At 53.8% G+C, this 19,908-nt stretch overlaps 2 protein-coding genes across 2 annotated transcripts in view; one reads left to right on the forward strand and one right to left on the reverse strand.

The window, feature by feature from the left end:
* The window catches only part of LMNA (lamin A/C), a 46,428-nt gene extending 32,815 nt beyond the window's left edge, over positions 1–13,613 (reverse strand). Inside the window, exon 1 of the mRNA XM_080647668.1 lies at positions 13,378–13,613. The gene's annotated coding sequence lies outside the window, so the exon portion shown is untranslated. The remainder of the gene's footprint in view (positions 1–13,377) is intronic.
* Positions 13,614–14,537: 924 nt separating this feature from the next.
* MEX3A (mex-3 RNA binding family member A) lies at positions 14,538–19,908 on the forward strand (the record flags this gene model as incomplete). The annotated part of the gene is made up of 2 exons (XM_080648438.1): positions 14,538–14,991; positions 18,809–19,908. 2 exons carry the CDS (start codon positions 14,538–14,540, stop codon positions 19,906–19,908), a joined length of 1,554 nt encoding a protein of 517 aa, XP_080504564.1.

Here is a 19,908-nt window from a genome sequence, read left to right on the forward strand (position 1 = left end):
ATTCCAATAATCCCGACCTTCCTTCTTACATCTAAGGCGCCCTGCTTGAACTTGGCACATGCTTTGCCCTCTGACCAACTCCTACTCATCCTCCAGCTACAGGTGTCACGAAGACGGGGCTAGGTGTCGCCGCTAGTGACTGTCCGCACACCTCTGTCTTCCCCCATCAGGGGAAATCCTTGCGGGTTGAGGCTGTATTCCCAGCCTCCAGCACAGTGCCTGGGACATGCAAGGGGCCCTTTTCACACGTGAGCTGACCATCTCACCAGGCCTCCATCAGGAACCAGCACTCTCAAAGCGCTCAATTCCCCCCTCTACTTTCCCCACACCCCCCACTCTTCCATACCTCACTCTAGCCTCACCTGCCTCCCAAGTGCAACCTCACTATCTCTCTGCATCAGAGCTCCGCGTGTGCCCTGCACCTAGGCCTCTCTCCACACCAACCCTGGGGCATGGTCACGACACCGCCACCGTAGTAACAGGAGCTACTGTTTATAGAGCACTCACTATGTGTCAGGGCCTGTTCTAGGTTCTTTCCATTCATTGACTCATTTGATACCCAGCAGGAGCTTTAAAAAAAAAAAAAAAAAAGGCTGGCTGGAGAACTTGACTTGTCTGATGGTTCAAGACAAATCTCCCCAGGAGCTTATAACTCGGTAGTCACCGTGTGTAAAGGAGATAGGGTATAGGCTAGGTCCTTAATAACTGTTTATTGAGGGAGGGGATACTATAATTGCCTACCTTTATAGCAGGTCCTCTCAGGAGCATGATCTCCAGGCAGCCCTGGGAGAGGGGCGTAGCTAGGACTCAGTCCAGGTAAATGGGAGGGACCTGCTTCCGGCCACACAGGTAGTAACCAGCTCTCAATCAACCAGCAGCGCCTCTAAGGCGGTGCAGAGTCCAATGTGATTCAGGACAGGGAGCCACTGTGTCAGTTATTGGAGAGTTTTCAGGGGTCAGGGCCGGGGGGAACCTTGGAGACCACACATCCAGGGGTCTCAACCCTCACTGGGCATCAACATGGTGTCGGGGAGGGGACTTTCAAAATGGCTAATGCCAAAGAAAAAAACAAAACAAAAAACACAAAACAAAACTGATCGTGCCCAAAGTCTCAGGTATCTTGATTCATAAATTGGTCTGGGGTGGGACCTGCACATTTTTGCAAAGTGACACCTCTCCAATCTGTCACTTTGCAGATAAAGAAGCTGAGGTTTGGAGTGGGAATTATAATAACAGCTAATACGTACTGAGTACTTACTATGCCAGAAACTGTTCTAAATAGTGCAGGTGCATTATCCACCTGACCCTCACTATAACCCTGCACACAAGGGACTGTTTTTTGTTTGTTAATCCTCACCGGAGGATATTTTCCCCATTGCTTTTCAGAGAGAGAGAGTGGAAAGGGGGGGGGGGGTAGAAAAAGAGAGAGATCAATATGAGAGAGATGTCCTGACCTGTTTGGCTCAGTGGATAGAGCGTCGGCCTGCGGACTGAAGGGTCCCAGGTTCGATTCTGGTCAAGGGCATGTTCCTTGGTTGCGGGCACATCCCCAGGAGGGGGTGTGCAGGAGGCAGCTGATGGATGTTTCTCATCGATGTTTCTAACTCTCTATCCCTCTCCCTTCCTCTCTGTAAAAAATCAAAATATATTTTTTAAAAAATATGAGAGAGACACATTGATTAGTTGCCTCCCGTAAGTGCCCCAACCAGGCCAGGGATTGAGCCTAAGCCTGCAACCCAGGTACATGACCTTGATGAGGAATCGAACCCACAACCCTTTGGTGCCCAGGCCAACACTCTAGCCACATAGCCACTCTGGCCAGGGCAGAAGGGACTAATACTTATTTATTATGTATTGATTTTAGAGAAAGAAGTGTGTGTGAGGAGTGGGGGGAGAGAAACATCCATTTGTGTTACTTATTCAATGGTTGACTCTTGTATGTGCCTGACCAGGATTGAACCCGCAACCTTGGTGTACTGGGACGATGCTCTAATCAACTGAGCTACCCGGCCAGGGTGAAGGGACTGTCATTATACTAGTAGCTCAGTTTTGCAGTAAGAAAACAAAGCACAATGGATCCAAGGTCTCACAACCAATAAGTGGTAGAACTGGCTTTGAAGTCCACACTCTCAACCTTGACCCCACAACTGTCAGCTCCAAAGTTGCAAAGAAGCCCATGCAAGCGCCAGGCCTAGTTCCCACAAGCCTGGGCAGAAACGTCTGGAAGCCGGTGAGAGTGGGTAAACTGAGGTCCGAAAAGCTACAATCCAGCTGGAGGCCTGGAGGCTCCTGAGGGGCTGAGTGGTGTGGGGCTCGGCCGCCCTTTACCTGCCTGCCTCCCTCCCCTCCTGAAGGGGAGCCCTGGCCAGCCCAACGGAGCGGTCACCCTCCCTGTGCTAATTGATGCAGCCTCCTAATTGCTGATCACAAGGAGGCAATTAAGTCCAATTAGGGAGGGACAGCTAATTAGTGTTCAGCTTCCCTGGCCTCTAGGCACCCCCTCCCCTTTCCCAGGAAACTGCTGCCCAGTTTGGTTGACTCCGGCAAGTTCCCCATCCCAGGGAAGAGAATGGCTGCGTGTGTTAAGCATGTCAGAAGTTCACATTCCTTCCTTGCTCTCCCAGGGGTCAAGGGTCAAGCACTTTGGTTTGTCCCCACCTCTGCACCATAAGGCCGCTCTGTCTCACTAGACAAGGACATTCACGTCAATCCATAATTCACAAGTACTTGCCCAGCATCCCATCTCTCCTCCTCACAACCCTGAAGGGAGGGTACCCCTCATTACCACTGGGGCTCAGAGGGGGTAAGTCATGTGCCCAAATCACCCAGTCCACTTGGACCCCAGATCTTGTACACCTGATGTGCTTATGTGATCAGTCTTTCCGATGATCTCACCTCCATTGTTCCTGATGTGACCTGGTAGAGAGGTGGAACAGGAATCGCCTGCCTTCTTCGCACAGCTACGCTCTGCAAGGTTATCCCATTTCATCTGCTGCCTCCCCCTGTTCATCTGACTGTCTGTTCCTACTCACCCAGTGCCACATTCAAGAGTCAGGAGCCAAGGGACCTAGTTCCCTCTTCCACAAATTCACCCTGTAACCTTGGAGAAGTTGTCTTCCTCCTATGGGCCTTGGTTTCCTTACCTATAAGACAAGGAGACTGAACTGGAGGAGTTCCAAGGCCCTCCCAACCTTCACCCCTCTGCTGCAGGGGAAGAGGTGGTAAGGGGCTGGGCTTCCCTCTTGCAGGCCATCAAGGTCAGGGGTGGGATGGGGATACCCCTTTCATAATGTAATTGTGGGGCCCCCCCAGCTAAACAAGAAGGACACTGTCCTGATGGCAACTGAAGGAGGCCGGGAACTCCCAGACTTTAGAAGGAACTGTGCTCTAATCAACTGAGCTACCCAGCCATTGTCCCCCACACTGTGTCTGGTTCCTCACCATTGGGGGTAGGGTAGGGCAGGCATGATGATCACAGAACACACACACACACACACACACACACACAAAAGAACTGGAAGAGAGTGAGGGGGGATGGACCCAATATCTGGCCCACATCAGGCCATCCATTTTGCCAGCCTCCCTCCCTATCAGTGTTGGGCACACAGGGCAGGGCAGGAAGTCGAGGCTGGGGAGATGGAGGACCCCTTCCCATCTCCTCCAGAGCCTTGGCCACAATCTAACTTCCATGCTCCTGTTCTTACTTTCCGGCTTTCTGGGTCTTCACAAGCATGGTTAGAGTCCCTGGCTCTGCCACTCATGTCCTGCCCTACCGGTGTCATCTGGGCCGGGGTAACGGTTTCCTCTTCCATAAAACGGGTGAGCCCGGCCAGCATGGCTCAGTGAACATCCATCTATGAACCAGGTCACGGTTTGATGCCTGGGCTTCGGGCTCGATCCCCAGTGGGGGATGTGCAGGAGGCAGCTGGTCAATGATTCTTCCTCATCATTGATGTTTCTATCTCTCTCTCCCTCTCCCTTACTCTCTGAAATCAATAAAAATATTTTTTAACCCTGGCCGGTTTGGCTCAGTGGATAGAGCATTGGCCTTGGGACTGAAGGGTCCCAGGTTCAATTCTGGCCAAGGGCACATGCCTGGGTTGCAGACTCCAGTAGGGGGCGTGCAGGAGGCGGCCGATCAATGATTCTCTTTCATCATTGATGTTTCTATCTCTCTCTCCCTCTCCCTTCCTCTGAAATCAATAAAAATATATTTAAAAATATATATATATTTTAAAAAGTTTTTTAAAAGAGGTAACAGTAACCCCAGAAGGCCGTTGTGAGCAAGAAGTAAGATGTGCATGTGCAGTGAGAGCAGAGAGCTCCGTTCCCCTCTAGTACCCGGCAGAGCACAAGCCTGTGGGCTGAGGTTGGAGGAGCGTGTGCTAAGCACCGAGAGGAGCCACAGGGCATCCGGTCCTCAGCACCCAGTCTGTCCACAGCCTTCCCTTTCCTGTGGTGAATCACGGTTTCACAGGCCCTGGGACTCAGGAGTCCCCAGTTTGCCACAAACACTACTATTGTCATAGAAACCGGGCCTCCCCTTCCCTTCCCGCTGACTGATTTCACCACATTGTCCCCCACGCTGTGTCTGCTTCCTAGATCTCAGCTTTTGACTCACTGATTGAACCGCCTCTCATTTCAGGGCCCCAAGATACTGGCAACCTACCCCCACTCCAGGGTCTGTGCCTCAGCCCCTCAAGCCTGGGGCCCCCTACTCCCTTCCCTGCCGAGTTAGCGGGACACCCCCTAGGAAACCACCTGTTCCTGAGCAGTGAGCATGCATCACCCCTGCTGCCCGGGCCTGGCCCAGTGGAAGCCTCAACTCTGAGATGTGAGACCAGCAAGGGCAAGGGAGGTGGCCACTGGCTGAGACCGACAGGCACTGGCGCCACCTGCTGTCCTGGGGGAACCAGCCCCACCTTCTTATAGGTGGCTGTGCCCAGGCTTGTCCTGAGTGGCTGAAGCTCTGGGCTCTCTGTCCTCCCCCTCTCCCGGGAGGCAGTCATCCACTCACAGATATTTACCATCTGGGTGCCAAAATGGGTCCCGTCCTCCTGAAACAAGCCAGTCCACGACAATGAGCGCCTCCAAAGGGCCAGCTCAGGATGCCGGGGGCAGAGACCAGACACTGAACCCAGGCCATGGTTTTGGAGCAGGCCTCCCTGAGGAAGGGATGACTAAGTCCTAAATAATAAAAACATTTATTAAGCACTTTCTGTGTACTTTAGATGTTACGTCAGTCCTTCACATTCCTCTTTCCACTAATCACACAACAATCCCTGAGGTCATTGCCACTATTCTCTTCGTGTCATTAATGGGGAAACAGGTTCAGAGACATTCATTTGCACAGGCGGTAGGCAGCAGCAGCCCCACCTGCCTGCAGCCGGGTTCGGAGGACATCCAGGCCGCTGCAGCCAGGGAAAAGGCCTGCTCCAGGCTGAGTAAACGCCAGCCAGTGGCCATGTGGACAGAAGAGAGAAGAGCCGAGGAGACTGAAAAGGAGCACCCAGGGAGGTAGGAGAAATGCCAGGGAGGGAAGTTTGGAGAAGGAGGGAGGGACCAGCAGGGTCAGAGGTCAAGTAAGGTAAGAACTGAGACTGGACATAGCCCCTGCTCTGAAGAGTCTTGGTCAGTGTGGGAAGGAGGGGCACAGAAACACAGCGAGTAGGTAGGCCCTCTGCGCAGGTCCGATGTCAGGGCTTGGGCCAACCAACAGGCCTTCAGTAATCGGTGAAGGCTGCCTGAAAGAGACATGGAGTGTTACCCACCTGGAAGGGCCTGGAAGTACCTCTAGAAAACTGGCACTAAGGGGCACCGGGCACCAGACAGCCTGGCAGGTAGTCCCTCCTCTCTCCAGCACCTCGTCTGAACGCATACACAGCAGGAACTCCGTGACAGTGCGAATTCACCGGGAGGACTTCTGAGGATGACTCGGAAGGGATCTCTCAGCATGTGACCCTCCCCTGACTCACGGCTGGGAAAGGGAGTCCTGCACATAGTGTGCCCTTGAGAGGGCAAAAGCGTGGATATGCGCAGGTCAGCTCCTCCTGCCAGACCTGGGCCTTTGCAGGTGCTACTGCCTCTGCCAAGAACCCTCTCGGCTCCACTCATCTTGGCTATCTCCTCCTCCTCCTTCAGAGCTGAGCGTCGGAGTCATGTCCTCTGAGAGGCCATCTTGACCATGGCCTTCGATGCCATGGCACCCAGGACCTACCTTTTGCAAGTACTTAGCCCACAGGGCTGTCAAAGCAGTTTCCAAGTTCTGCAAGTGACACCAGACGAGAAGCTCCCCCAGGACCAGGGAGGTGACTCTCTAAAGCCTATCACAGGGGAGACACTCAATAAAAATTTGTGAGTGAACGATGAACTGAATGAATACAAGGAAGGAAATTACCGTGTGGTACTGAACAAGGCACGCCACCAGCTTTGGGCCTCAGCTTCCTCTTCCGTAAAGTAGGGGCAGGAGAGTGTGGAGCAGTGGCGTGTTTGTGCATATTTAATAACCTGGGGGTGGGGGAGGCCCTGATTTATGGCAACTTCCAGTTTCTGTGGTGTGACTTCTCTCACCATGGCTGATTTCAAGTTGAACAAGGGGCTCTCACCAGCAAGTACAAGGCATCTCCAGCTCACCACTGCAGATGGGGTGGTTTGAGCTAGAGGGCCTCCCGGGCACGTTCCAGCTCCAACATCCTCATACAAGGTCCCTTGCCAGGAACCTGAGGGTCAGAGGTTACGCTGCTCTCCACTCATTACCTCCCTAGCACCGCCCGATATCTCGTTTCCAGTTTCAGGCCCCACTGTGCTTTATTCCCATGGTGTGCTCAGGGCACTGAGAGAAGATGCATGTGGCTGCAGTGGAGAATGGGAGGGAGGGCAGGATCAGCTGGACAGGTGTGCAGGAGCCAGAACATGAAGGATGTTCTAAACCACAGGAAGGCCCTGACATAACGCCATTGAACGGTAGGTTAGAGCATCGTCCCAATACACCAAGGTTGCAGGTTTGATCCCTGGTCAGGGCACATACAAGAATCAACCAGTTAATGCATAAATAAATGGAACAACAAATCAGTGTTTCTCTTTGTGTATCTCTCTCTGTAAAATTAATTTAAAAATTTAAAAAACACATGAAGTTTGGTCTTGAATCTAATGGCAATGGGGAGCTACTACAAGATTTTAAATAAGAGTTTCATGATCATGTTGTGGGTTTTTTTGTTGTTTTTTAAGTGATCTCTCTGGCCACTGTGTGGAGAATGGATTGGTAGGGACAGGGGAGACAAGAGCAGAGGAGGGAGACCAGTTAGAGGCTACTGCAGGCAGATGCTGGTAGCTCGGATCAGGAGGGTAGCAGTGGAGGCGAGAAATCGATGGATTTGGGAAATGTTTTGAGGTGCAGTTGAGAGGACTGGTTGATGGACTGGATGGGAGGAAGTTTGGGAAAAGGCAGGAATCACAGATGGCTCCAGATTTCTGGCTTGAGCAACCATGTGGACGGTGGTCCTTTCCGGAAGCAGGGGAAGCTGGGGGAGGAGCAGGTATGAACCGTGCTGGCAGTGCCAGGACTGAAAGCTCAGGGCTCCTGGTTCCAAGCCAGGAAAATGGGAGCGCCTGCTGTTCCTGTGGGGGCCAAGGAAAAACGTGGAGAAAATCGGGACAGAGGAAGGGGCACGTGGCAACAGAACGGGCAGAAGCCGCGGGCACAAAATAATAGTGACAGCAGCCAACGCAATGCCGAGCACTATGCTCTATATACGTCCAGTTAAATTCTCACAATATGACCATCCTTTCTAAGTGCGTCACCTCATACTTTCTATCCCCATAGCCTGCTTTATTTCTCTTCAGAGCAGTTATCACTACCAGAAATCACATGATCTACTTCTTTACTGTCTGCCTCCCCGCTACCCCTACCGACTATCAGCTCTGGGACAGTCAAGACTGTCTGTCTTGTTCAATGGCGTTATGTCCAGGGCTTAGAACAGTGCCTGACACAGCAAGTGATCAATATATATATAGATAGGTTGTCCCCCCCCCCAAAAAAAAAATGTATACACACACTTTGAATAGTTATAAAGGCAGTGTTTATTAAACTATACGTCATTTTCAAAATTGAGCTATCAGCTGTTAAAGTGTGTATACATTTTTGGGGACGCCCTGTATTTATTTTAACTGCGTATTAGGTAGGTAGTATTATTTTTTTAAAATATATTTTAATGATTTTTTACAGAGAGGAAGGGAGAGGGATAGAGAGTTAGAAACATCGATGAGAGAGAAACATCCATCACCTGCCTCCTGCACACCCCCTACTGGGGATGTGCCCGCAACCAAGGTACATGCCCCTGACCGGAATCGAACCTGGAACCCTTCAATCCGCAGGCTGACGCTCTATCCACTGAGCCAAACCGGCCTCGGCTAGGTAGGTAGTATTATAATTCCCCTTCCAGACCCAGTCATTTGGACTCAGTGCTTGTTTCCTTAACCTGTTCCTTGTATAGTTTCTCCCCTGGACACGAAGCCAGTCTTACACAGCTGGCGGGGGCTCAGGTTAACCATGGGGACAGCCAGGTACCGGCCACCTGGGTTTTGGTCCTGGTAGCCTCTTATTGTCTCCCATGTGTTGGAGGCCCTGCCAGAAAAGGGCAAGGTGGGAGCTTGAGATGACACCGGAGGAGGCAGGGCTGGGCATGGAGACCTAGCTGGGCAGGAAAGAAACATCTGGTCCCTAGTATCAGAGCCCACTGGAGCTGCTCCCAGTCGTTGGCCTGCAACGCCACCTCGTGGCCAAGGTTCAAAGGCAGGTTTCCTCTGACTTTTCCCTGGCCCCTCAGGATCCACCCAGGCAAGCTGGCCACCTGCCCAACCAGCAAGTTTCCCAGGGAACCTCTGGCATCAACCTCTAGACATCCCTCTAATTCTTTCCCTTCGAATAAACCTCATTCATCTGTCAGGGACTCCAGATCTACTGCATCCAGGAAGCCTTTCCAAACTGCTCCAGCTTTTAAAAGTGATGGCTCCCTTCTCAGCCTCCAAAAACTCGCTGGGTGTCACTGTTTACCTCTGGGGTCCTAGGCTCTGGGTCAGACAGATCTGGCTTTGAACACTGGAGTGTCCACTTACCAGCTGTGTGACCTGAGCAAGTTACTTAATCTTTTTGAGCTGTAGGTCCCTGATGTTAAGGAGAGCTGGCAATTCCAGCCTCACAGAGGTGTGAAGAGGATCAAATGAAATCAAGAGAGCCTGGCAATAAATAGGCACTCAGGCAAGTCCCTTCCCATCCCTCTCTCTGACTTCCTCTTTCTTTTCCTGAAAAAGGAAGCTTGATGGAACAGGAGGCACAAGAAAGTCATAGGACCTGGGTTCTCTGGGCCTCCATCGCCTCTGTAAAACAAGGCCGTTAGATAATTGATGAACCTGTTAATTCACTCATCCACTTCATTTTCACCTCTGTCATTCTATATTTAATTCATCGGTGCCAGACTGCGCCTCATACTTCAGTATCCCCTGTTAGTACCGAGCATAGTGCCTGGCCCAGAGAGGACACTTGGAAAAATCCCTCAACAACCTACCGAGGGGATGTTTACTCTTCCCCCTCCCGGCCCCAAGAGAGCACTCAGCCCTGGCTGGCACCAGGAGCCCTGCCCCTCACCCCAGCACGAAACCAGAGCTGGCGCCACTGGGTGAGGAATCTGGGGACCAACTGTCACAGCTCCGGTATCACCGCCTCCAGGACGCCTGGGTCTGGCTCTGAGTCCCAGAGGGGCCCTGTCAGCCAGCTGTCCTGGGGGACCCTAGTTCTGCCCCAACCCCTCTGAGCTGCTCTCCCTGGGGAAATCAGAGAGTGTAGAAGACCTGGTAGGGGGAGTGCTGGGGTGGTGGTCCCAGGAGCGGAGGTGTTTCTCTGTCCAGGTCCAAACCTCAGGCTGGGCTTCAAAGCCCTTGGAGATCGGGTCCGTAACAACAGAAGGACCCGCAGTGACCTCCTCTCTCCTCTAAGCTCTGTAGCCCTCCAAGTCCCAAAGACTGTTTTGCCCTCACATTTACCCCTATTTGTCCATGTCACTGGGTCATGCAGACTAGCTTCTGTGTCCTGCTGAGGGCAGAGATCAAGTTTGATGTTTCTTTTGAGTGACCTGCAAACTTCTCCCCAGTACATTCTCATTGATTGAAATTAATGAGCTGAGTTGTTCCAGCAACAGACAGAAAACTGGCTGGTGTTTACATAACAAGGTGGACTTCCCCTAAGGGAGGAGTATTTAAAAAAAAAGAAAATAGAGGTCCCATAAAGCATAGGAGAAGAGACCCACCTGCCTAGGACAGATGGAGAAGGCATCCTGAGAAGAGTAGGGAGATGGGTCAGATAACCTCTGGAAGGGCCAGCCAGCTAGGCAGGGCAGCCTGGTGGGTGTCCTCCTCCCTCCCTAGGGGCAGGGAGGGGCAGGTATTAGGTGTATGCCCCTTTCCCTTGGGACTTGGTGTGTAGACAGTGATAATAGGTGCCCAGGTTTGCTTAGAAAAGAAAGATACACAGATCTACACACACACAAACACCCCCCCCAATTCCTGTCCTCCAGCCTCCCCATGAATCTTGGGCCACCCATCTCAGCTGGGTCACCTTTCCTGTCTTGCAGCCAGGCCTGTCTACACACGTGTATACACACACACACACACACACACACACACACACACACACACACTTGCACATAAACACACACTACACATACAGCCAACTCAACAACTCCACAGGTCCCTTTGTTCCTCAGGCCTAAGGCCAGGACCCTGGTGTGTGTATGTGTGAGAGAGAGAGAGTTTGCCTGCATTCCAGTGCTCAAAACAGGAATTATTTTTGGAATTATCTGCTCTTTGTTTGGGATGATCTTATTTCTGCAAGTCTAGATCTAGAACTGACTTCAAGTGATTCACAGTGGGTCAGGATCTCCAGTGCCTGGCACATCCTAAGAGTTCAATAAACGAATTCATTTTAAGAGCTGAATAAATGAATTAAATTTAATTAATAAAGACCTAAGTCTAGCCAAAGTCAGCTGCAAGGGGAGAAGAGCCAGGCCAGGAAAGTAACATTGACTGAACACCCAAGAGGAGCCAGGCCCTGTGCCAGGAGTTTGGCTTATTATTTCCATTTTAGAGACGAGGAAATGGAGGCTCAGCAGCAAGTCCATGCCCGAGGGGCAGAGCTAAGAGGCAGCAGTTTGGCTTCAGAGGCCTGATCCTTCCCCTTACACCATGAAGCTTCAAATATGCCGTTACACTCAACATGCTCTTGCTTCTGTGTTAGGCACGGCCCTGTGCTGGCTGGGCACTGGGGGTCAAGGTGGGGGACCATGACACAGATGAGAGATACAGTCCTATTCACTAAGGTCCTGGAGGGGAGAGATATGCCACCTACACACTTTTCTGGTCATAAGGCAGAGAGTGAGGGTTAGGGTGGGGTGGGCAAAGCCATCTATTTCTAAGCCTGGGGCCTTATTGTCATAATTCTAGGTTGGCCTTGGAGAGAAACCTAGCTTGGCCAACATGAGGGCCAGTGGAGGAGGGGAGTTCCCTGAACAGAGGAGGCCACCAGCCTCTGAAAGCAAGGGAAGGGCTCATCGAAACCCCACCCTGGAACTTGGCTCCTCAAGGTGCCCCTCTTAAGGCTCCTCTGCTTCATGGACACTCTGGTGGTCGGTCCCCAGTGTGGATGGACATGCCCCATGCCATATGCAGGCACACACTCCTGTGTGCACACCAGTGCCAGAGGCCTAAGTGCACTCACACGTGTTCTGCCCTCCAGGGCCCGGGTTCCCAGTTGCCTCTCCCACCTTGGCGATCTGTCTGGAGCCTCAGCAGGACACCCGTGGGTGGACGTATGGAGCATTAACACTCCCAGGGGGCTGATTTGTCCTTGTTGGACCAGTGAAGTGGGTCCAGCAGGGACCACTGTCTCCCCTACCCCACCGCTTTGTCTACCCTTTCCCATCCAGCAGCTGTCCCTCTCCTCACGCATACACACAAGTTTCTGTCCTTTGTTTTCCTCCCTGGCCAAATCCCCAAGGCTTCTTTGGTCATTAACCTCCTGCTTTAATTAGCTTTCCTGGGGAGGAAAGTGGAAGCAGGGCCAATTCAATGGTGGGTGTCTAGGGGGCAATCTCATTTGGGTGGGAACAGGAACGCTCAGACCAGCTGGTGACAAAAATGTCTGGCATACAGTAAGTCTCATGCAACTGTTTGCTTTTCTATTAACGTGAAAAACGGTCACCTGGTCCGCAGAGTAGGAATCTCTGTCCAATGAAAGTCCCAGGTCCCCAGTGCCACAGCTCCCCTCATCCAGGCTCTTGGGGCAGAGAGGGGACCAGAGTAGAGAACAGACAACTTTCACGCGGCCTTATCTCTGCATCTCTTCCTCTCCCACTCTTGCTTGGAGACAGTGGCACCCAACTCCACAATAAGGTTTGTTGTTAATCTCATGTTAAGTCCCTGATCCAGGGGGCACCCCTCCCCAACTCCAGGGTTTTCCAGGGGTTCCTCAGTCATGGCTTAGCAAAGGAGCAAGATTACCACCCCACCCCACCCCCGCCCCGCACAGTGTCAATCCCTAACCTCTCAGAGTTCCCACCCTCCATTGGTGTGCGTTTTAGGGAACTGGGTTTCGCTCAGCCCTCCCTCATGGCCTCACAGTGCCAGGTCTATGAAGCTATCTCATATGTCCTCCAGCAGGACTGTACCTCACAAACTAGTTCAGACTTTTGGTTTCCAAGGTGCTCCAGAATAGGACACCTACTATTGTAGCTCACCCACCCATTCTTATACAACTATTTTGGGAAGTTCGACTTAAAGTCTGACCTCAAGCCCTCGTGCTGCAGTGTGATCCTTTCTCCTCTTTAGAAAGACCAGGCATAAGAGCGCAAAAGAAATGCTGAAGATGTAGGGTCAGGGGAGAAGAAAAGAGTGCATTATCCTTCAACTTCCCAAACTCTCTCTAAAAGTACCCAAGTGCCCGATTCATGCCTTAAAATTTTATTTTCATTTTCACCAAATTTCCAGAGTCAAAGGAACTAAATTAATGAGTTTTCAATGCGGAAGAGATGGGTGGGATGATGGTGGAGGGTAACCAACAGATCGCCTCCAAGCTGTATGCATGGCCCAGGCCTGAAGGAAGTCTGGGTCACAGTCAATCGCCTCTCTCCCTCCTTCTGTGGCACCCAGAGCTCATGACTCTCACCCGAAAACTGTTCAGTCACATCATGCCTTTAAGACGGACTCTGCCTCCCCGCTCTCTGCCCCCCCCATCTCTCCTCTCCCTCCACCCCCTCATCCTCCTCACCTCCTAACCCCAAAGCCCTCCAGGCTCCCCTCCAATGAGCAGAAGGCCAAGAACTAACTCACCTCCCAGTCGGTGCCTCTCAGATCTCCGAGACTGGGGGGGCGGTTGGGTATGAGGGGGGATGGCTTGCCGCTTGGGTATGAGGGGACCCCGTCTTTTGCCTGGGGGTCCCACACTCCAGCCCAGCACCCCATTCTGGCCCCCACTGCGCGCTGAGCCGGGTTCTCCCCGCATCGCAGCTGCGGGCTTTGTCTGCTCTGCGGAGAACCTCTCCCGCGGCCCAGAGCTGAATCCACTCAGGAAGAGCGGGAGGGGGAGCGGAGAGCGAGCGCGGCAGGGAGGAGTAGAGAGGAGAGAGGGAAAGCCGCAGTGACCTAGCCGGGACCGCTCCCCGCCCTCTCGTCCCCCCCCCCCCTCATTACCATGAGAAAGAGGGACCTGAGACCTGCCGGGACCGCGTGGGAGCCAGTCTTGGGAGGGGGGCGCGCTCCATTAGTCTTTTTTTCAACCCTTCCGTTTCTGTACACCGACTCCTCTCCCCTTGCCCGCGAAAAAATTAGGGACCTCGACTTTTATCCCACCCCCAGCTTTGCCTCCGAGCCGCGGGTAAAGACCTAAGGCACATCCCGAACCTCCTCGGGTCAAGGAATTCGTCCCCGCGCCCCCAAGGGTGGGAAACTACAACTCCCGGCATGCCCCCGGCGCCCCCGGCGCGCCCCCCTCCCGTCAGTTCCATGCTGCTCCATCCAGTTCATTTAAAACAAAAGAGTTTGAGCGCTGGATGGGGCTGGTCTCTATTGGGGGCCACTGAGTGCTACTCCTAGACTGGGGCTTGGTGCGGGAGCCTAAGGGGGGCGTCTGGACGGCGGGGTCTAGAGACTCCGGGTCCGAGGAGGGAGGGGTGGGGGCAGAGATCCCGCAGCCCCCGGTCCCCCGTCACCCCCGGAGAGGAGAAGAGATCTGCTTTCTTGGTTTTGTTTCTCTTTCCCCCCACCCCCACCCCGGGGGCTGGGGCGAGGGGAGTCGGGTTACAGGGTGTTTGGGGAGGGGGGTTTAGGGGGAGGGTCTATCTTTCTATCTCGCCGTCTTTCCCCCTCCCCAGTTCTTTGTTCCCCCCTCCCCACACACCCCCTCCTCTCCTCTCCCCTCCCCTCCTCTCTCCTCTTTTCCCTTCCACCACCTCTCTCTCCCTCTCTCTCTCTCCCCCAGCTTTTGTTTCGCCATGCCTAGTCTAGTGGTATCTGGAATAATGGAAAGAAATGGGGGCTTTGGAGAACTAGGATGTTTCGGGGGAAGCGCTAAGGACCGAGGGCTGCTGGAAGACGAGCGCGCCCTTCAGCTGGCTCTCGATCAACTCTGCCTCCTGGGTTTGGGGGAGCCCCCCGCCCCCACGGCGGGCGAGGACGGGGGAGGTGGGGGGGGCGGCGCCCCTGCACAGCCGGCCGCTCCCCCGCAGCCGGCCCCGCCGCCGCCGCCCGCGGCGCCCCCGGCTGCCCCGACGGCGGCCCCCGCAGCGCAGACGCCTCAGCCCCCCACCGCCCCCAAAGGGGCCAGCGACGCCAAGCTCTGCGCTCTCTACAAAGAGGCCGAGCTGCGCCTGAAGGGCAGCAGCAACACCACCGAGTGTGTACCCGTGCCCACCTCCGAGCACGTGGCCGAGATCGTGGGTAGGCAAGGTAAGAGGGCGCCCAGATCGCGGAGCTGGATGGGGGGGCACCCCATCCCTAGCGCGGAAAGTTCATTTCCTCTCTCGTCCACCTATGGCTCTGTCCCTTCTCCACAAAGGGGGACCCTCCTCAACCCCTGATTTCCTAGTGCCACAAAGTTCCCTGGTACCCCCAGTCGGACTGCTCTCCAGATCCTTCCTCCCCCAGGGCCCGGCCCTTAGACAAAGAAATATCCTCTCTTAAGAGAGAGGGAAAAGGGAGGGGATTGGTTTCCCAATCTAAGAGGCTGTCTGTCCTGAGGGGGTGTCCACTCAAAGCCTGAAAAACTGGCAGAATGTGCAAAGAGTTACTCAGAAGCCCCTGCCCTGGTATCTGCTAGTGGATCGGGAGGGGGTACCCCTGAGACCCCCAGCTGCCTGGAGTTACACACTTTGGGGGAGACCTGGCCTGGGGAGCCAGTCTGAGTATCTGTCTCTTTGTTGGGCTAAGTGTAGGAATGGAAGGGGGTGTGGCTCATGGGAGGGTCCCAGCCTGGGGGGAGAGATGGGAAGGGGGGCTCCTGGGAGGAGGGAAGCCTGTGGTCACCCACACACCAAAGTTGAACAGTCTGTGGGGTTTTGGAAGGGGCGCCTCCAAGGAAGTGCCACATCCTGGTGTGGACCTCTCCTCCTCCCTCTCAGGCTTTTGTTCTGGGCTAGCCTAGTCCAGGGGCCAGAGGCCTGGATGGGGGTCTCTGATAGTGCGGGAGTAGGACAGGGTGGTAGGGGACATACTTGGGGGGAGGGGTGCGAAAGCTTCACCTGGAGATTCGGTGCAGGGCGTGTGTCTGGGTGCGTTGGGGGAGGGCTGTAGAATTAATACAGTGTAGTCAGTCTGATACCACACCCTCCTCCACTCCAGCATCCCTGGACGGGTGGGGGTCGGAGTGTTGATGACTGTCCAGATTGAGCAGACGGAATCTTGGGGACCCTTCCCGCTCCTAGTTTCCCAAAGGGGAGTTGGGGGGGGGGATTTGGAAATTGCAAGGCTGGGCTGGTGAGGTGGGGGTGGGGAAGGAGCAGGGGAGGAGCTGTCCCACAGTAGGGAACAATAGAGGAGCTGCATTCCGGCTGGGGAGTGAGGGAGGAGGCCGGCTGCTGGCAGGGGAAGAGGGGAGGCGAAGCCAGGGGGCCCTGCTCCTCATCCCACCTCATCCCCCTGTAGTGCTGGGGATTGGTGGGATTTTGCTGGGAGATCCAGAATGGAGGAGGGGACGATGCCACTGGCCTACACAACCCTCATTCCCACCCACCCCACTCCATCTCTTGAGATTTCTGGTTTGAAAAGTTGGATTTCCTCTTATCAGAAACTAGGGACCCACAGCCCTGGAATTGGGTGGGGACACTAATATCTTTCTTGTGGGAGGGTGGTCTTGGGAGGCCCCAGAATTTCATGGAGTCATTTTTTCTCGTCTGCCTCCGCATCAGATGGAGCTGTCTCTCATAAAAGTAGGGGGGATTTCTCTCTTCCCCCTCATTCCTTAAGTATATGGAAGTCCTCCCTCTTGTCTAACCTCCCTTCTCCTGCTACAGTGTCAGTGCCCCTATATTTAACCTCTAGGAAAGTGAAGCCCAGGGGCTCTTCCCTTCAAGAGGTGCTTCTTTAGGCTTGCAAAACCTAGGGTCAGTTCCCCCACCAATTCTGCACCTCCGGGGGCTGCTAGCTTTTGTACTTAAAGTACTCTGCCCTGGCCTGTCCTCCTCACCCCACCCCAACCCCCAACAGTATTTAGCTCACTTAAGTTTATGGACCCGAAAGTTAGAGCCAAAATTCAGGTGTCTATCAGACACCATGTGAGTAGACACTGTGTGAGAGGAAATGCCACTGTTCCTCCACACTCCGTGCCTTATGAACAATCGTCTACTGGCATGAAAGCAGCAAGGATGTGAGCTTGACAACAGGTAGGACTTCTCAATTTCCAAGAAGTCTGAGGACAAAAGGGAGGGGCAACTTCTCTTTTCTAAGGTCTCTTGAAGGTAAGGAGAGCTGCCCCAACCCATTCTGCCCTCCCATACACCAATCTGCTAGGGTTGAAGAGACCATGTGGAGTGGAGGAAGGAGACTGATAACAACAACAACAATAACAAGCTCTCCTCAGGCCTGTGGACGGAGAGTTGGGGCAGAGTCAGAAAACTGGAACTACTGGTGTTGGTTTTGGGGGAGAGGTAGTGTGGTGGGGGAGTGAGAAAGAGAATGTGGGCATATAGTGAGTATATACCTGAAGAGGGGTGTGAATGTATCTCTATGTGAATGGGGTGGAAGTTGTGGGCGTGCATAGGACTGTGCTGTTTGTGTGCTGGGGGTGATAGGGATGGAGGAGTGGGATGGAGGAAAGGCTGAGACAGGGAATCCTGGTGAGTGTGAGAGGTGTGTGAAAGTATTTAGAGAAAGGCACATAGTACCTCACGGTGCTCAGGTCCTTACGTGATGTGTGCACACTCACACATGTGGCATGTGTGCTTCAAAAAAGGATGTGAGTCTCTGTGAAGCTGGGTGCAGAGAGAGGGAACTTGGGAGAGGAGAGAGAGGCTTGGCCAGTCAGCCATTGAGGTCTGCAACCTTTAGAGATGGTGTTGCCGTCCCACCCTCGCTCACTCTTCTCTTTCCCCTTCTCCCTCTTTGTCTCTTTGTCTCCGATTTCTTCTTTCTTTTCCTGCTTCTCTCCCCAACCTCCCAGCTTTAACCCACTCCTACTTCGAAGTGGAAATAAAAGTCCAGAATACCAGAATACCTCTCCCTCACTCTAGTCAGCCCCCAGCCCATCTCAGCTCTCCTGCTCCCAGGGGACAGGGTGGCAGGAGTGACTATGGGGTTCAGTCCTGTCCCTTGCACGTTGTTATCTTTATCTTCATATTCCTCTTGTCCCTCTTGAAACTGATTCTCAGGTCCTTCCCAGTCTCCCATACTCCACTAGTTGCTGCAAACCTGCTGTGAATTGGAGACACTGAGAGACACTAATGGGTGGATGCCACGGGGGGAGGGGATCATAGAACAGATGGGGGTCAGTGGTCCCTGGGTAGGTTGTAGGACACTTTTAATGAATGGAGGTCCAGTGATGAGTAGATTGTGGGGTTACTGAGTGCATTTGGAGTTCTATGGAAAGATCAGAGTCAGTGACAGATTCGGGGGCAGGGGGTAGAAAGGCAGTGTGATAGATGAAGTGATTTGGAAGTTGGTGAGTAGCCAGGAATCAGTAGAGAAGTTGAGAGAACAGCTCATGGTTGGGGAGGAATTAGTAGGTAGATTTGAGGTGAGCAGCTTTCTGGGAGGGTTATTTCAGGGTTTCAAGGAGTAAATGAATTTGAAGGTCCTGAATGGAATTCAAGGGAAAGTTGTTACATTTTGAAAAAGGTAGTTGATGGGGACCTTGGGTAGATCTGAAATGAGTGGATTGTTCAAATCAGGGTGGTTTGGGGGGCGGGGTTCAAAGGGTAGATTGAGCCCTAACTGGTTTGGCTCAGTGGATAGAGTGTCGGCCTGTGGACTGAAAGGTCCCAGGTTCGATTCCAGTCAAGGGCATGTATCTTGGTTGCGGGCACATCCCCAGTAGGAGGTGTGCAGGAGGCAGCTGATCGATGTTTCTAGCTCTCTATCCCTCTCCCTTCCTCTCTGTAGAAAATCAATAAAATATATTTAAAAAAAAACAACACAAAAATAAAACAAAAAACCAAGGGTAGATTGAGAGGTTCCTGGGGGCGGGTATCTGAATAAGGATCAGGAGCCTATTGGTCCCAGCACAGATCTTGTACAGTGAGTTTCTTTCTCTCTCCGCTTCCATCCATCCCAGGCTGCAAGATCAAGGCTCTGAGGGCCAAGACCAACACCTACATCAAGACCCCGGTGCGGGGCGAGGAGCCAGTGTTCATGGTGACTGGGCGGCGGGAGGACGTGGCCACGGCCCGCAGGGAAATCATCTCGGCGGCAGAGCACTTCTCCATGATCCGAGCATCACGCAACAAGTCGGGTGCTGCCTTTGGCGTTGCGCCTGCGCTGCCTGGCCAGGTGACCATTCGCGTGCGGGTGCCCTACCGCGTGGTGGGGCTGGTGGTGGGCCCCAAGGGGGCAACCATCAAGCGCATCCAGCAGCAGACCAACACGTACATTATCACGCCAAGCCGAGACCGTGACCCGGTGTTCGAGATTACGGGTGCCCCAGGCAACGTGGAGCGTGCACGGGAGGAGATCGAGACACACATCGCAGTGCGCACCGGCAAGATCCTCGAGTACAACAATGAAAATGACTTCCTGGCAGGGAGCCCCGACGCCGCACTGGACAGCCGCTATTCCGAGGCCTGGCGAGTGCACCCGCCCGCCTGCAAGCCCCTCTCCACCTTCCGGCAGAACAGCCTGGGCTGCATCGGCGAGTGCGCAGTGGACTCTGGCTTTGAGACCCCACGCCTGGGTGAGCAGGGCGGGGACTTTGGCTACAGCGGGTACCTGTTTCCTGGCTACGGTGTGGGCAAGCAGGATGTGTACTATGGGGTGGCAGAGACCAGCCCCCCGCTATGGGCAGGTCAGGAGAATGCCACGCCCTCCTCGGTGCTCTTCTCCTCTGCCTCCTCCTCCTCCTCCTCTTCTGCCAAGACGCGTGCTGGTCCCCCAGGAGCGCACCGCTCTCCTGCCACCTCGGAGCTGGCGGGACTCCCAAGACGCCCGCCTGGAGAGCCACTTCAGGGCTTCTCCAAACTTGGTGGGGGAGGCCTGCGGAGTCCCGGGGGCGGGCGGGATTGCATGGTGTGCTTTGAGAGTGAGGTGACTGCTGCCCTCGTGCCCTGTGGACACAACCTGTTCTGCATGGAGTGTGCAGTACGCATCTGTGAGAGGACGGACCCCGAGTGTCCCGTCTGCCACATCACAGCCACGCAAGCCATCAGAATATTCTCCTAA

Source organism: Plecotus auritus (genome assembly GCF_963455305.1).
Source record: "Plecotus auritus genome assembly, chromosome: 12".
NCBI lineage: Eukaryota > Metazoa > Chordata > Mammalia > Chiroptera > Vespertilionidae > Plecotus > Plecotus auritus.